Source organism: Tympanuchus pallidicinctus, unplaced genomic scaffold (assembly GCF_026119805.1).
Source record: "Tympanuchus pallidicinctus isolate F22 unplaced genomic scaffold, pur_lepc_1.0 scaffold23, whole genome shotgun sequence".
Lineage (NCBI taxonomy): Eukaryota > Metazoa > Chordata > Aves > Galliformes > Phasianidae > Tympanuchus > Tympanuchus pallidicinctus.
This window is the reverse complement of record NW_026294740.1, coordinates 8129721-8144559: the sequence shown is the minus strand read 5'-3', so window position 1 is coordinate 8144559 and position 14839 is coordinate 8129721. Positions and strand designations below refer to the sequence as shown.

Sequence of the window (14839 nt, the reverse complement as noted above, 5' to 3'; positions counted from 1 at the left end):
TGTTGTCAGTAAGTTGTAATTGAGGTATCACCAATCAAAACCTTTTAAATCAACTTTTGTTGCCCACAGATTTTTTTGATTGCTAAAGATACCTGCAGTTCATAATAAGGTTTCTGCAGGCTCTAAATCTAGACCCAAATCTGTATATACTTTATGCTCTTCCTTGAACCAGTTCCTAGAGAAAAACCTTTTAAGAAGCAGGTAACTGAAGAGTTCAGAAAGACACGTTTGTGATTGACAGAAGAACAGAGAAATATTTGGTCTGAAAGTACAGTTTGAAATATTACATACTGAATATCATAGTTCAATATTCTGCTCATTAACTCTGGAGTTAACGAAGTACAGAAGTACAAAGAGTAGCACAGGATGATTTTTAAGAAGACACAAAAGAAAAGTACAGACTTAAGATTACATTCTTCAAATTCCTACTGATGCCAGAATTGTAAATGAAATCTGACATGAAGAAGGAGCAGATTCTCCAGCTCCACTCCACAGCTCAGGGGATGAGTTGGTTATGCAGCCACCAATGCCCTGACAGCTGACAGACTGCATGGCCCACAGAAGCCAACAGAAAATGAAGGCATTCATACCTGTACCCTCAGCAAACAAGTCCACAACCTGCCTATGTATCACTGCAAGGAATACAGCTGTATTTCTGAACTACTGACTGAATCCATTTTTGCCTGCATTATGGGGAGCACAAGCATTCTGACTGCCCTTCTTGGCAGCACTACACAAAGGCAGGAAACCCAAACACATTATTGTGCTGATAACCAGCGGTTCATTTGCTCTGCATACCTATGATAAGTTCCAGCCTTACATTAAAACTAACCATACACGGCAAGATCGCCGTGTTTGTTTAAGCACTGTCTGATAAAGAGCACCACCTTGGTTTTTCTCCCAATCAAAACAAAATGCATACAATTGCCCTTTGTTAAATACCGCTGCTAAGCGCGCTGATAAAAACCTCTTCCTGCAGTGACCTCCACAACTCCTCTGCACACGTGAGATGCACAGCACATGGCTCACCGACAGCACGGGGACAGCAGCACCTGCAGGAACTCGGCCTGCAGTGTGTGCTGCTTCCCTTCTGTTAATTCCATGCAACAGTGCGCTCCTGCTGCTGGCAAGGAGATGCACAGAGGCTGTGTGCAGGCATTAATGCTGTGTGCAGGCATTAACATGGAATTCTGCACTGTTACATTTCTCCAGGGACATAACACCACAAGCTGGTGCAGACTGTGATGAAGCACCCTAACACACCTGATGTGGGCAGCGTACAGAACTTAACACAGTGACAGAGAGAACAGGTAGTCCTATAAAACTAGATTATCCGGTCTTGTCATTGCACTGTATGAACAATAGCCTTGCAACACTTTAAAGAAAAAATTTCCTTGAGCAACACACTTTGATTGAAGCCCTTCTCACTACAAAAGTGCCTTTATTTCTTCCTCAAGAAATCTCCTGCCACTTCCTAAGCCTGTCTGCCAAAAAAAAATAAAAAAATAAAAAAAAATGCTGCTTACAACACCCTTCTGATTTAGGACAATGCACTGTATATCCAATGCAGAAGTAAGAGCCAGCTAATGCTTCTGTTAAAACCATAATAGCCTATACAGCAACAATAAAGGAGGAGGATAGGTCTAAATTTAAAAGGGGAGACAGCAGGGAGAAAATATAATCACATCCAGCAACAAAGATCCTTTAAGAACGTGCTTACCCCTTTTTACCCCAAGAATAGCTACAAAACCAATTTTTGCTCCTTAGTGAAGTTAACTTTTTGTCTAGCCACATTGTATCTAGATACCAGTGGTCTCAGAACTAAGAATAATTGGCTTGTATTGCATGCATCCAGTATGCACAATTCATTTCACACCATTTCAGTTCACCTACCAAATTGACACGAGGTTTCATCAGGTCAGAACTATGCAATCACTGCGATTCCTTTCCACCTGACCTGCTTTCTCATTCATTTCCAGACACGAAGAGAAAGTTCTGCTATCATTTCTACTAAATGTAATCAGATTCCCACTAAAACAAGTTCTATTAAACACTGAATTTGTCACAGACAAAAAATCGCCTCCAGTCTCTGAGCAATGTTAAATTCCTGTACCCGAGTGCAGCTCTTTTATGTAAAACCCTGTGCTGTTTCTAGACAAAAGGATGCCATGTGTGTACCCCATCCACTGCATGCTGGAGATTTCAGGGATAAAAATCAAGCTTCCTCTGCCAACAGTCCGACGAGATGACATCTGCTCTCTTCTATGCATTCTTACACTCTCACATAACGTGATTCCTACTTAGCCAGTGACAGCACTACAACTGAAGTGTTCTGGGGAAAAAAACAACAAAACCATGCACAAGAAAACCACAAATGTGGAAAAAGACCTGCAAGTCAAAATACGAAGCTCAGCACGACTTCAGAAACACCAGCTTCATTCAGAGTCTGGAGAAAGATCAAAAGCAAAAAAAAAAAAAAAAAAAAAAAGGAAAGAAAAAACAAACAAACAAACAAACAAACAGTATTTACCAGGCTCTACAACAGTTTGAGTTGTCGATTCTAGCACTGAAAAGAGAGAGCACCAGGACATCTCCTCACCTTCTTTTAAAGTCCACTTGATCGCTCCCGTCCGCTTGCTGACAGCATGCAAACTTCCATCAAGAGTTGAAACAAACAAGAGTGTTTCAGGCACAGTTACTGAGCTGGTATTCTAGAAAAGAAAAACCCATACACTGAATGTCACTGCTTACTACAGTTTTTTACTACTGCCTTGTCAGACAGTAAATTCTGTAGAACATCATCTTTATTTTCATCACACAAACTGGAAAATCTGTCCTTCTCAATTCAGGGATTTTGTTCTGTGACCACCACAGCACTGCTAACTGCACTCGGCAGTGAGTAACCTATCCCCAACTCCACATTCAATATGATATCAAAGCCTTCTTGCACTAGGCTGTGGAGAAAACACAGACAGGGACAACTTAGGAAACAAACAGAAAGCAAAGCCCGTGTGAGAAGAGACCCAGGGTAAGGAACTCCAAAGCAGCACAGAGAATGCAAGTGTTGAAGTCACAACCATGCCACTACAAAGCTAACAGAACATATTTTTGCCAAGATTTAGTCCCCAGAAGATAAGAGAAACGTGGCTGGGTAAAAGGTGGGATAGGAAACAACAAGACTGCTCTGCAGGGCTGGCAGCAGCCGAGGGACGAGCTGGAGCTGCATGACCAGCTCTGAGCAAGGACTAAGCACTTAGGACTGAAGCATAAAGGTAGGAGGAGTAAGGTCTCTTCAGCATGTTACTGCATCTCAGGTCTCCAATTAATGCATTTCTGCCCCAAACAGCATTAAGCAAATCCACATCTACGATCACATCTGTAGGCCCTAGAAAGTAATCCATGCTACAGGACTCAAGCCTTAACCTGGCATTCTGATCACTTTGCCACTGGGGAAATGCCTCTCCATTCTTCACACTGAGGCACAGTGCTGTCAGGTGCCTGCTGTTATTTCTACAGCACAAGCAGCTGTTGAGCCTGGACATTGCATGTGATTTTATTACAAGGACATCACCCCAACACTCAGACTCAGAACTATGAAGCTGTTGCAGGATCAGTGAGGATAACTCCAAGGTGTTTCAGTACACAGAGCAGGAAAAAAACCCACATTAATCGCATGCTTGCTTTTCCTGCCTAAAGATGATCTTACACACCCTAAGGCCGACCCGTTCCCATTTACTGAGTCCCAGGTTACTGCTCAAGTAAGCAGTAATTTGTGCACTGCATCTGCACTGCTGGTCTGTGTGCCACCTGCCACCACTAGAAAGTTTCACTGTTAAATATAACCCTTAACCCGCCGTAGCTCATGAAATGAAAGTGTGTGCATTTTACATAACCAGCAATGTCTTAAATGACTTAAATTTTTGAAAATAATTACTAGTCATGCTAGAATTATTGCAAAGAAAATGCAAATTAAGATTCCTGGATATTAGAGTAACAGCCTCTTTGGAAAACTGCAGCTAAAGCATCAGACTGAGGGAAAGCACAGAACGAGAAGAATCACTCACAAACATTACACACAATTCTTCCCAGCCACAACGAAAAGGCTGGAGTGGAAACTGGGCACACAGGGCAGAAAGAAAGAAGGCACAAATGCTGAATGCCTTCCTAGAAACATTCACATTCATTCCTGACCATCCTGGATTCAAGCAATTAATGAAGAGCAGAATTTCCAACACGTGCTGATAACAGCATCATGATAAACATCAGAAGGAATGGACTGTATTCAAAATTAATTGGAAATCAGCCTTTGTGCAGTAACATTCTGGACTTGTGTATTAATTTGCAGCTGAAGATCACAACATATTTTACTAAAAACAATCCCAAGCAATCCCAGTTAGCAGTGACTGAAGACAGACAAGGAATTCTTCATCCTATCCCTAAGAATGTTGAAAAGCTGGCTCACTTTTAAACTCGCACACAGTTTAGATACGATGTAACACATTTAATTTCTTCCGTTGGCCGAAAGCAAGAAATGGAACAACAGCCACAGTTGTGCAAAGCTGCCTGCTTACAAAATGGGAACTGAACAAGAACATGAACCAGAGCCACTGAATGAATATTCCAGCTCTGCTTTAACAACCTGCACAAATTGGCCCATCAGGTTAATTACAGCTAATTAACCATCATCCACAGCAGCCAGATGTTGTCCAATGCCAGACAGAAGGCAGCTGGTTAAAATGCTCCCTACATATCTGCATGAGTGCAAGGAAGAAATCACAACAAAATGCAAAATTTGGGAGAAAAAATGCATGCAGCTTTTTACTCAGGCCACTGACAAAGCACACTGCACCTCCCTCATTCCAAACAAATGCCTGTTTTCAGTGCAGAGGTACTTGCAAAACACGAACTCTCTGCACAAGTCTCTTTATCTTACACAATCAATATATTCTCAGCATTTTCACTTCCTTTCTCCATTGAGAACAGAATACAAGTCTGCATCCTCTTCACAAACAAACACATCTGTAGAACAGAGATCCTAATGAGTGCAGTTAGATACCAAATCTAGTGCATCCGCAGGTATGGCATGCTACTGGCTGCAGCTCCACAGTCCTAATACTCAACATGGGAGCATCTGAATTGCTGCTTGTGCTGGAACCAAGGTTATAAAGACGATGGAACTAAATGTGAGCTCTGAAACTCCCATCAAAACATCAGTAATCAATACTATTGTCCAGGTGACCGATGTTTGGAAAGGCTGCTGGTTCTGGGGATTGAGGGCAATGCACTGGACGTGCAGAGTGCATTCTGCAGGCACAGGAATCCCCTCCAGCACATCAACACGCTGAACGATGCAGCCAAGCACAGCCAGCTCTCCCTTTCAGTTTCAGCAGAAAGCAAGATGAACACCTGAGTGCTGCCCACATAACAGAGCCACACAGCAACCTTCCAGGTAGGACTGAGATCTGAAATCACACTTTTTTTGGTCTTTTCAGTGCAATATTGCTGATCTGTTCTGTCAAATATCTCCAGTAGCACCTGAGAAAGACTTAGGGAACCAGCACAATAGAATGGAAACAAGGCTTTATTCACACAAGTGGCATAAAACAAAACTCAAAAATGAACAGGCAATTACCTGTATTTCACTTGGGAATGAAAGCAGGCTTTTCTTTTATAAGACTGCAGTACCAAGGTTGCAAATACGGAATGGATTTTATTTTTAGAATAAACTTTGCAATTGATTGATTAATGGATTAATTGAAGTCTGGACTTAGCACCATTACAAAAAACAACAAAAACGTGTATGTAAAAAGCCAAACCAACTGCCATTTTTGTGTGAACCATTTCAAACCAAAACCAAAAACCCATAATAATCTCAGTCCTGGCACAGAGTCTTTACAAATACCGGTGTGCAGACATTGTGACGTGGTGCTCCCTGCAGATGGGGTCTGACTTGGGATGCAGTGCAAATCCTTGAGAGCAATGACTTTACATTGCTGTTTTACACCGAGGAGATGCAACTCAATGCAAGAAGAACGTGGCAGGCTGTGAGTTTGCTGAGTAAAAAGAGCTCAACTTCCTGGGCACAGAACACAAAGCAGAAACAAAATCTCTTTTAGTTCTTCTGTTATTTAGTGTGAAACCATACCAAGGAGCCTCTCTGGCATTCAGTGAGTTCCAGAGCTCTGACATTCCGTATTCATAAGAATCTTCCACCACAGCAGTGACATCAGGAGAAGGACTTGCAGGATTTTCAGACTATCTGCAGACTGCTTTCCAATGATTTTTTAAAATAAATTAATTCAGAACACATTTCTAATAACAGTTATGCGCTCACTGAGTTAAACTTTGACAAATGTTCCAAAGCACTGTTTGCTAAGAGTCTGTAAGAGCCTGAAGCACGGGACTGATGAGGGCATTTATCTACAGATACCAGCTCACTGACTACAGCAAGGATCTTCCCCTCTCTCCAAGCCTACCACATCTTCAGATAAAATGGTGCTTTAGAAATCAAAGTAACAAAATGACTCCAAACAAGTCGGAATGACCCAAGAGTGAAACGAAGGACAGCAAAAGCTGCAGAACAAGTTTGGCTGTGTTTGTAGGCCTGTGGTACAGTTCAGTGTCAGAGATGGTATCTGAACTCAACAGCACTTCACATGTTTTCAAGGCTTACCACAGCAGTGCCCTAATTTGTTTTATTGTGCCAGAAGAAAACAGATCCCCACAGGAGTCATTTCTTCCATTAATTTATCTTCTTAAAAACAGCCCTTCTGAAATGCAGGTTACTGAGTTTGCACAACCTCCCCTGAAGCCTGTGGGTAAGAGCAGACAGAAAAGCAGGCTGCTGGGCTCCTGGAGGGGATCGCTGTGTAACCCAGAAATACGTCTGCTCCGGGGCTGACAGCACAGGAGGCTGCTTCTCACGCACAAACACAGAACAGAAAAACACTCTGCATCAACAGTGGATGTGATGCTCGATTTCTAACTCTGAGAACTGACACTGATTTCACAGAAACACTTTGGTGCTTGCCAGTAAACAAAGCAGGGTGCCGTTACCAGGTAGTGTTGTTCTTCTCTGAGTCTTAAAGGAGTACATACACACCACGTGTAATTTGTCTGGTCTGATGGAAGATCAAGGATGAATTACTTGCTACCCACCATTTCAATTCTACTAACTTCCTCATTAATGCCTGGCCTACCAAACAAAAGAGCTGAGATGTATGCACTCTCTCAAGAAAAAAATGTCTACATTCCTCAATACATAATTAGTCTAATATATATCAGTCAGTGCATTTGCATTTTACTAAAAAATTACTAAGGAACAGCTTCAGCATGAACAGCACCAGATGCTCTCCTCTCCAAGATGAGGTCCAGACCAGCTGTGCTGCTGGAAGCACAGCAGACAAACCAGCACAGAGGCACAGTAAATCCCTTATAAAGCTCAGCACGGCACACGCAATGGCCATATTCATCAGGACAGCCCAAGATCCATCGGCCCTGGACAGCCACCCTGTGACAGCACTGCCAGCCTACGGGCTGCAGCTCAGCAGGCATAACAAACACACCAGGGAGAAACCATCCCCTTCAGTGAACTGTCGGGGGAAGCTCTCCAGTAAAAGTAATAGTTAATGTATGAAAGAAAGCTGCCAACAAAGAAACTACAAGAGGAAATGCAGAACTATGGGATGTCCTTCGCAACTGCCCTCTGACTTGATGGAACCTTGAGCGATGCCCTGCACTGTAAGCTCCAAGCTCACACCAGGATCAGTCTGCAAAAGCAAAGCTTAGTTCAGTTTCACAACATGCTACCAATCAGAATGAGTAGAGCAGGGCTATAAATACATGAATGTTAGTTCAAGACAGAGCTGGCCATTGGAGCTTTAGGTGTGCAAGGTGAGTTTGTATTCCTCAATACAACCTACCAACCGACCCCAGCATGCGAGTGGTTTTAGTGAGCAACCAAGGAGACCTGCAATTCAGAACATACTAATGTGAACTAATTAACTCTTGAAGATGTCCTCAGTGAAATCTTCTGTAGTCCTGCATAGATTTTCACACCTTTCAGCTAACTGGCCAAACGCCTGCTGAGATAAGGAACACATTAGAAGAAACAACACCTGGGTAAGGCTGGGGTTATTCCCATGTTGAGCACAGCCCCACGTGCTGCCTGTCCTCCCCATGTAACGGCACTGACACCAGCCCAGAGGCAGCAAGGCAGAGCAGCACTGTGCTCTAAGTGACAGATTCATTCCAGAGAGTTTACTACTTCTAATCAGCAGCAACTCCATGCTGGAAAATGGGAAAAGTCTGGGACGTCTGGCTGCAACACAACCCATGAGGAATGAGTGAACATTTCTATCATGATTACTCCATGGCTCAGAAATGTTTGTTGGTTTGTTGTTTTTTGTGGGTTTTTTTTTTTTTGGTTTGTTGTTGGTTTTTTTTTTTCCTAATTACAGAGAGCAGTAAATCAGCAGTATATAATATTTATACTGACTGCTTATTTCCTAATGGCTCTACTGCACTTCTCATTGCCGCATCTGAGATGTCACCCTTTTATAACGTGTTCCCATGTATTGCCAGGGCAATTCCAAGAGCTGTTCAGTCTGTCATTTCAATAACAAGGGATGGGATTTCATACTGCAAGGAAAAGATGGGAAAGAAAGCCCTTAAAGAAACATGTAAGGTAAAAGAAAGCACTATTAAAGCCAGGATATAAAGTACATTGATCAAAGAAAACATGCAGCAGCAAACCATCATCTGTAGCCTTGAAAGAAATTAATAGAAAGCACGAGCTGCACAGATCTTTAGGCAGCCTTGTGTTTTTCACACTCCCTCAATACCAAGAATTGTATGTCAGCCTATTTAGTGGGCATTTATCTCTCATGTGACATGAGCAGATCTCAGTGAAATGTGTTAATGATGAGTAACTGAGACTAGAACCAAAGAAATGAAAACGTATTTAGACAGAAATCGATCTCAGCCAGGGATGAAGGCGAGGACTCGTGCTGGCCGGGCTGTAGGCTGAGAAAGGAAACAGAAAAGGAGAAGCCCAGATCAGATACCAGACTGAGGGACAGGGAGAGGAGGGAAACCCAGAGAGCAGGAGTGGAGAGCTCTGCCTGGGCCCAAACCCAGGCTTTTATGACTGCAAATAAAAACTACACAGAACCTAGTTTTAATCTGTTGATTTTTAAATTATTTTTAGTTTAAAAATACTTTTTAGTACTCTTATTGAGTACGATTTTTAAAACTGGATTGCACGAGAGTTCCCACTGCAAAATATTGTAACCTAGAACCATTACCATTCTTCACTAACAATTTTCATGTCATTTTTGTTGACACTTTTTTTCCCCCAGTTTCTTGCTCAAGTAACAACTCTATTACATAGCTCCATTACCCACAGGTGTTTACTTTTAAAGAATGGGAGTGGAGCTACTATATCCTAGATGAAAAACAAAGCCTACAGCTTTGCTTGACCAGAACTGTAACCCCATGCATTACACCTGTATGTTCAAGTAACAATAAGCAAGGAACACAGTGGAAGGAACATAGTGTAAAACCTGACTGCGCTCAGATACAATGGAAGCAGTAAATGCCAGCTGCCCTTCCATGCTGTGACCCAATCCTAAGAACTTACAAAGCAAAACATCTTTCAGACCAGTACTGTGGGACACCATCTGATTTTATATACAACAGACAGCCCCCATTTTAAGGTACGCTGCTTACAATCATCGCAGCAATCTGCTCAGTGTTCATTTACTTTGGATTGGCTTCGCTGCAGGTCCTTCTCTTTCTGCTCCATGCAATACCTTATAACTAAACTGGTTACTTCTTAAAACGTTCTGCATTGCAGCAACTTGCACGCTTTGTCTTTCACATCTGAATTCTGAACTACAGCCTCCGCTGAATGCCAACCAACCATCTGCAAATTCAGCACACGCTGCTACCTTTGTTCTGGAAGGAGAATGATCAAAGTGTCCAAGCTGGGATTGGGCCACATTCCCCCGGCGTTTGCATTTGAACCCGAGCACAGGTGGGCTCTGCTCATAAAGCAAACAAGGCCCTCCACCTGTGCGGTCACAGCCGTATCAATTGGAGCAACGAAGTGAACCCTCCCAAGTTCCACTACCCACCTACAGAGCTTCAGCATGCAAAAGTTTACTCACCCTACTGTCAGCGGCAACTTTAAAGAAAATTAACCGCATTTGGACATCTCAAGGGATTTTATGCGCTAGGCGTTCAGGTCCACGCACACAGCGCACAGCCGCACGGAGCGCTGACGGCCACCGCGGGCGAGGCGGGCACACGGCGCCGAGCTCAGTCCCTCCCGAAGGCGGCCAAGCTCGGACCCGCGGCAGCTCCGGCCAACTTTCGTCGCAGCCCGGCGGGTCACTCCGCCTGCCGCCCGGGACGGGGCCCGGTCCGCCCGAACGAGGCCTTTCCCCAGCCGTCCCCGCAGCGGGCAGAGCCGCCCGCCCTCCCAAGCCCGGCATCAGCCCCAGCCCGCGCCGCGCTTACCCCGAGGCTCGGCGAGAGTAGCAGCAGCAGCAGCACCGCGGCCAGGCCGAGCGGCGGGCGGCGCAGCGGCTCCATGGCTGCCACCGCGGCCGCTCCCCCAGCGCGGCGCTGCCTGCCGGCCGCGGCGTGTCCGGCGCTCCCCGCGCGGCGGGGCGGAGCCGCCCGCTTCGGGCCGACGACGTCAGCCGGGGGCGCGCCCAGGTGGTGCCGGCTTTGGCGCGGGTCTCGTGCCGCCGTGCCGCCGGAGGAGCGCTCAACCCGGTGTTCCTTCCCCGTGAAGCAGATCGAGCCCCGGCTATCGGCACGGCTCCGGCTTTGGCAGTCGCTGCTGCGTAGCGTAACGCCCGAAGTCAACACAACGACGCGCCTCCCCCGGCCATTAGCGCTGCCCGAGCTGCTATGAGCAGACCTGCACGCGCGCAGCGGACGGGAGAACCGCAAAGCGCGGCGTGCACAGCGCTGCACTAAAGGATGAGGGCTCTGCTTTTCTCCGTCGCGCACGCAGCGCTCGCACCACCACGAAGCACAGTTATTTACATGGGGAGACCCAGAACCGGGGCGGGGTACGGGGGTACGGTCGGGGGATCCGGGGACGGAGGAACAGCCGCCGGGGCTCCGAGCGGGGCCTACACTGGTAAGCGCTGCTGCTTAGCTACAGCGAAGCGTTCGAGCACCAGAACTCCAAACGATTACATTCGATAGAAGCGTTCTGCTTCTCCGGAACTTCCCCAGGCGGCGGTCAGGGCACCGAACACAGGCTCGCTCAGAGCTTTACCTTCTCACCGCGCCTCCCTCTTCGGCCGCCATGTGGCGCAGCGCTGCTCCGCCCGCTGCCGTCTCAGCGCCAACGGCTCCCCACGAGACCCCGGGTTTGAATCCTATTGGACACTCACCTCCTCCGGCCCGGCACGTGCCCTGAGCTCTGAATCCTATTGGCCGAGACGAGCAAGGGGAGGGCGTAGCGAAATGGGAGCGCTATAAAGAAGCGCGAGGCGGCAGCGCGGCCTTTCCGTCTGCGCAGCGCGTGGAGGTGAGCGCTGCTGGCTGCCAGTGGCGGTCGGGAGAGGGGGACGGGACGGGGCGGCCGGGGCTGGGGCTGGGCGGCGCTGATGTCTCTAGACGCGTGTTAGACTTCTGATACGGATGAAGTAAACCGATATCTGAGCGCCCAAGCTGCCGCGCATCCCGCGGGGCGGCTGCCCCGCACCACTCGTGTAACCTCTCCTTTCCGCTCTGTGTCTTACAGGGGCCGAACGACGAGCGGCGCGGTCAATAAAACTGTGCGACCCCGCGGATGTGTCTGCCTGCTAATTTGTGCGCGCTCCTCTCCCCGCACTGCCTTTGACCCGGCGGAGTGCCCTCGCGCGGCGCCGCCGGCCAAGCAGCAGTGCCAGAGCGAAGCCCTTGTTCCATAACTGGCGCTGCGCGGCGCAACCCGCGCGGCGCTTTTAACAGCAATGCACAGCGCGCATGCGTGAAGGGGGGGCGAGGGGTGGGGTGAGAACGGAGGATATGGCGTCCGCATCGGTGATGAGAGCAGGGAGCCCAGCCCCTGCAGCAGCAGGAATAGAGCACCGCAGCCAAAGCGAGCGCTCGAGTTGGAAAGACGCAGCTCTGTGTGCTCTGCAGCCGATTGTTGGAGTCTTTTTTATGCGTACAGCAAAAGGGAGGCTTGAATCCCTTGCTCCAAGCTGCGGCTGTTCTCAGGGCCTGCATCTTACCCTGTGTTACAGCTGGGGGCTCGGTGTCCTGGAGGCAGCAAGGCTGGAGCCATGGCTGCAGGCTGGAGAACGATGTGTGCAGCCACAATGAAGGCAGCATGGGATGCTGAGGAGCTGCTGAGGTACAGAAGGCTACAAGGTGAAGCTTAAGGTCACGCCCCAAGATTACTGCAGCAGGTATCGCCTGCCCCTGCTGTCCTGTGATTCTGAACCAGTTCAGGCTTTTCAGTGCAGAACAAAATTGTGAAGGTGTGGTCTTGGTGTAAATGCTGACAGCAGGGAGTAGAGTGAAGAAAGAGGTGGGAAGGAGACTGTTGAGATGTGCTGAACTTCAAGAGGATAAAACAAAAAAGTCTGCTTCTAAAGCTAGAACAGGCTCCAAGTGGGTCAACCCTCCAATCATAAGCTGTAGTTATCCTGTGCATATACTCAACTTGGGTGTAAAAACAAAAGTCAGTGTAGTGAATTGCATTCTAATGACTTTTGAAAGCCTGCAGAAGGAGGGGGCAATTAACTGTGGGAAATTAACTGAATAATTGATGAGATAAATTTATTTAATAAAACAAAGCAAGCAGACTGTAGTTACCCACAGTTTATGAAGTGCAATATGACAGTCTCGTACAACAATCTAAATCTGTTTACGCATTAGTGCATCTAGTCCTTTGACTTTAGTTATTGCACATAAAAATTAAATCATATAAAAGACCTGCGTACAAGACATGCAGACTTCATGAGAGGCAGATAGTGCCTACATAATCAGAGCAGAACCCAGAATATACACAGCCTGGAATGGTCAAGGAGGAGTTCAGGTAACAAATATAACCTACTAATATTTTAATTAAAGGTAACCAAAATAGGTGTTCAAATATAGAATTAATTTTAAATATATTAAATGCTAGTTTTCTTTTATGTTTCAGGCAAGGTGCTGTTTAAAAAACCTTCAATATAATAGCTTCATTTAAAGATGGTAAATCATCAAGTTACACATGGAAATTTTGATTTACATCAAATGTGACAACACAAAGTACAAAAAAGTTCTTAAAAAATTACTTTTAAAAAAAAAAAAAAAGCAAATCATGTTATAAAAGGAGAGCCGGAACTCACCCTGTGTAAACTAAAACGTTTTCTGACATCCATGAACTGTTGGCAACAATAAGTATCAGAAAAATATTGTGTGTGGTAAGTAGTGGATATGTAGTGTTCAAATACCGAATTTACTGCGTACATTTACTCGAGTCATCACACCAGATAGAAATAAGAGGCAGTTTCCCATACCCCCACTTAGTTTTGGCCGTTAAGTAGCAGAAACAGTCTTTTAGATCACGATCAGCTTGAATTCCTATTTCAGAGTCCAAAAGAACAATGCATAGGGGTCAAATCTTTCCATCACAGCTGTTTCACAAACATCAAGAGACTGATTTGCACAGCTGTAATGTGAAAATTTGGTCCTGTGCTTTGCATGTAAACACAGTGCAATGGAAGAGTCACAGCAACAAATTCTCCTATAAGAAAAAACTGTTTCATCATAGCAAGAGGCTCTATACACAGTAGGGTAACTAAGTACTTCTGGTAATGTGCAGTATTAAACATTTCCTGTGTGTGCTCACGTCTTTATAAACATTCAGAATTAATCATGAATCAAGGTGATTGTACCTCACTGTAAGGCTGCTTGCTATAGTTTGGTCTCATGGCTTTACCAACCTTTTTCTCCTCATTTACAAAAATACAACAGTCCCACTTTCACTGATAACTGTGTTTTATGGCTAGTTGCTTCCCCAAAAAAAGCACAAGTCCTATATGAAAAAAGTAACATGTATATACCACACTGAATCACAATATTACCTATACACCCAATTTACATTCTTTAATCCTGAAAGCATTTCATATTTTGATTGCTTGACACAAGCTATTGACTGCAGAAGTGAAAGAACATAAAACAGTTCATTCTACACCTCCAACTGCCTGAGAAAGAAAAATATTCTTCCAGTTTTTATAAATTCATTCCTTATTTAGGATTTTTTTTTTCATTTGGCACGCAGTTTCTTTGCTGCCAAACAACCTTGCAATGTGTTAACGCACACCAACGTAGCATGAAAACATCAGCTGTGTCAACAAGCTCCTTGATCTGTTATAGTTAGGTTCTCCCTCCCTCCCCCGAAGAACAGGTCATCTCAGCCTCCAAGTTAAAATCCTGATGGTAGCCAGTACAAAAACAAATCAGCTGCTTAATGGAATGAAACCATGTCGCTGAAGTACACAGAACAATAACCAGGCAAGTGAGCACAAAGGTATGGTTATAGGCAGACCTTGGGGAGGGGGAAAGTGGCACAAATTGATGATAACTACAGCACAGTTTATAAAACCATGAGAATAACCTTTATAATACTGTAAACTGCAAGTCTTCACATCATGGCTGATCAGGGGCCTCCGTGACCAGATCTTTAGGAGTGTATGTAGAGGAGCGGGGATCCATGGCTGAGTGCATTAAAGGAATATAAACATCATCCATGTTTGGCATGACAAAGATTTTCTGTGAAAGAGATGCATTTAAATCAAGTTACATTTCATATGCCACTCTGAAATGTATTATTTTGTCT

At 45.4% G+C, this 14839-nt stretch overlaps 2 protein-coding genes and 2 non-coding genes across 8 annotated transcripts in view; 2 read left to right on the top strand and 2 right to left on the bottom strand.

Moving 5' to 3' along the window:
* Positions 1–11376, bottom strand: part of ERN1 (endoplasmic reticulum to nucleus signaling 1) — a 31348-nt gene extending 19972 nt beyond the window's left edge. For 2 of the 3 annotated variants that reach the window (XM_052688362.1, XM_052688363.1), the window contains exon 1: positions 11297–11376. Coding sequence is in view for 1 of the 3 variants with exons in the window: in XM_052688361.1 (XP_052544321.1) it covers positions 2600–2711; positions 10522–10596 (187 nt within the window). In the remaining 2 variants the exon portion in view is untranslated. Of the gene's footprint in view, positions 1–2599; positions 2712–10521; positions 10641–11296 lie in introns of those variants that run through there. The other variant, XM_052688361.1, reaches the window with a different exon arrangement.
* A 248-nt stretch (positions 11377–11624) lies between these two features.
* On the top strand, positions 11625–11687 carry LOC128083309 (small nucleolar RNA SNORD104). The gene has a single exon (XR_008208030.1). It is a non-coding gene; the product is annotated as a small nucleolar RNA SNORD104 (small nucleolar RNA).
* A 166-nt stretch (positions 11688–11853) lies between these two features.
* On the top strand, positions 11854–11988 carry LOC128083311 (small nucleolar RNA SNORA76). Its single transcript, XR_008208032.1, has one exon. It is a non-coding gene; the product is annotated as a small nucleolar RNA SNORA76 (small nucleolar RNA).
* Positions 11989–12775: 787 nt separating this feature from the next.
* Positions 12776–14839, bottom strand: part of TEX2 (testis expressed 2) — a 41650-nt gene continuing 39586 nt past the window's right edge. For all 3 annotated transcript variants that reach the window (XM_052688359.1, XM_052688357.1, XM_052688358.1), the window contains one exon: positions 12776–14772. In XM_052688359.1, the coding sequence (XP_052544319.1) occupies positions 14650–14772 (123 nt within the window). In that variant the 3' untranslated portion in view covers positions 12776–14649. The remainder of the gene's footprint in view (positions 14773–14839) is intronic.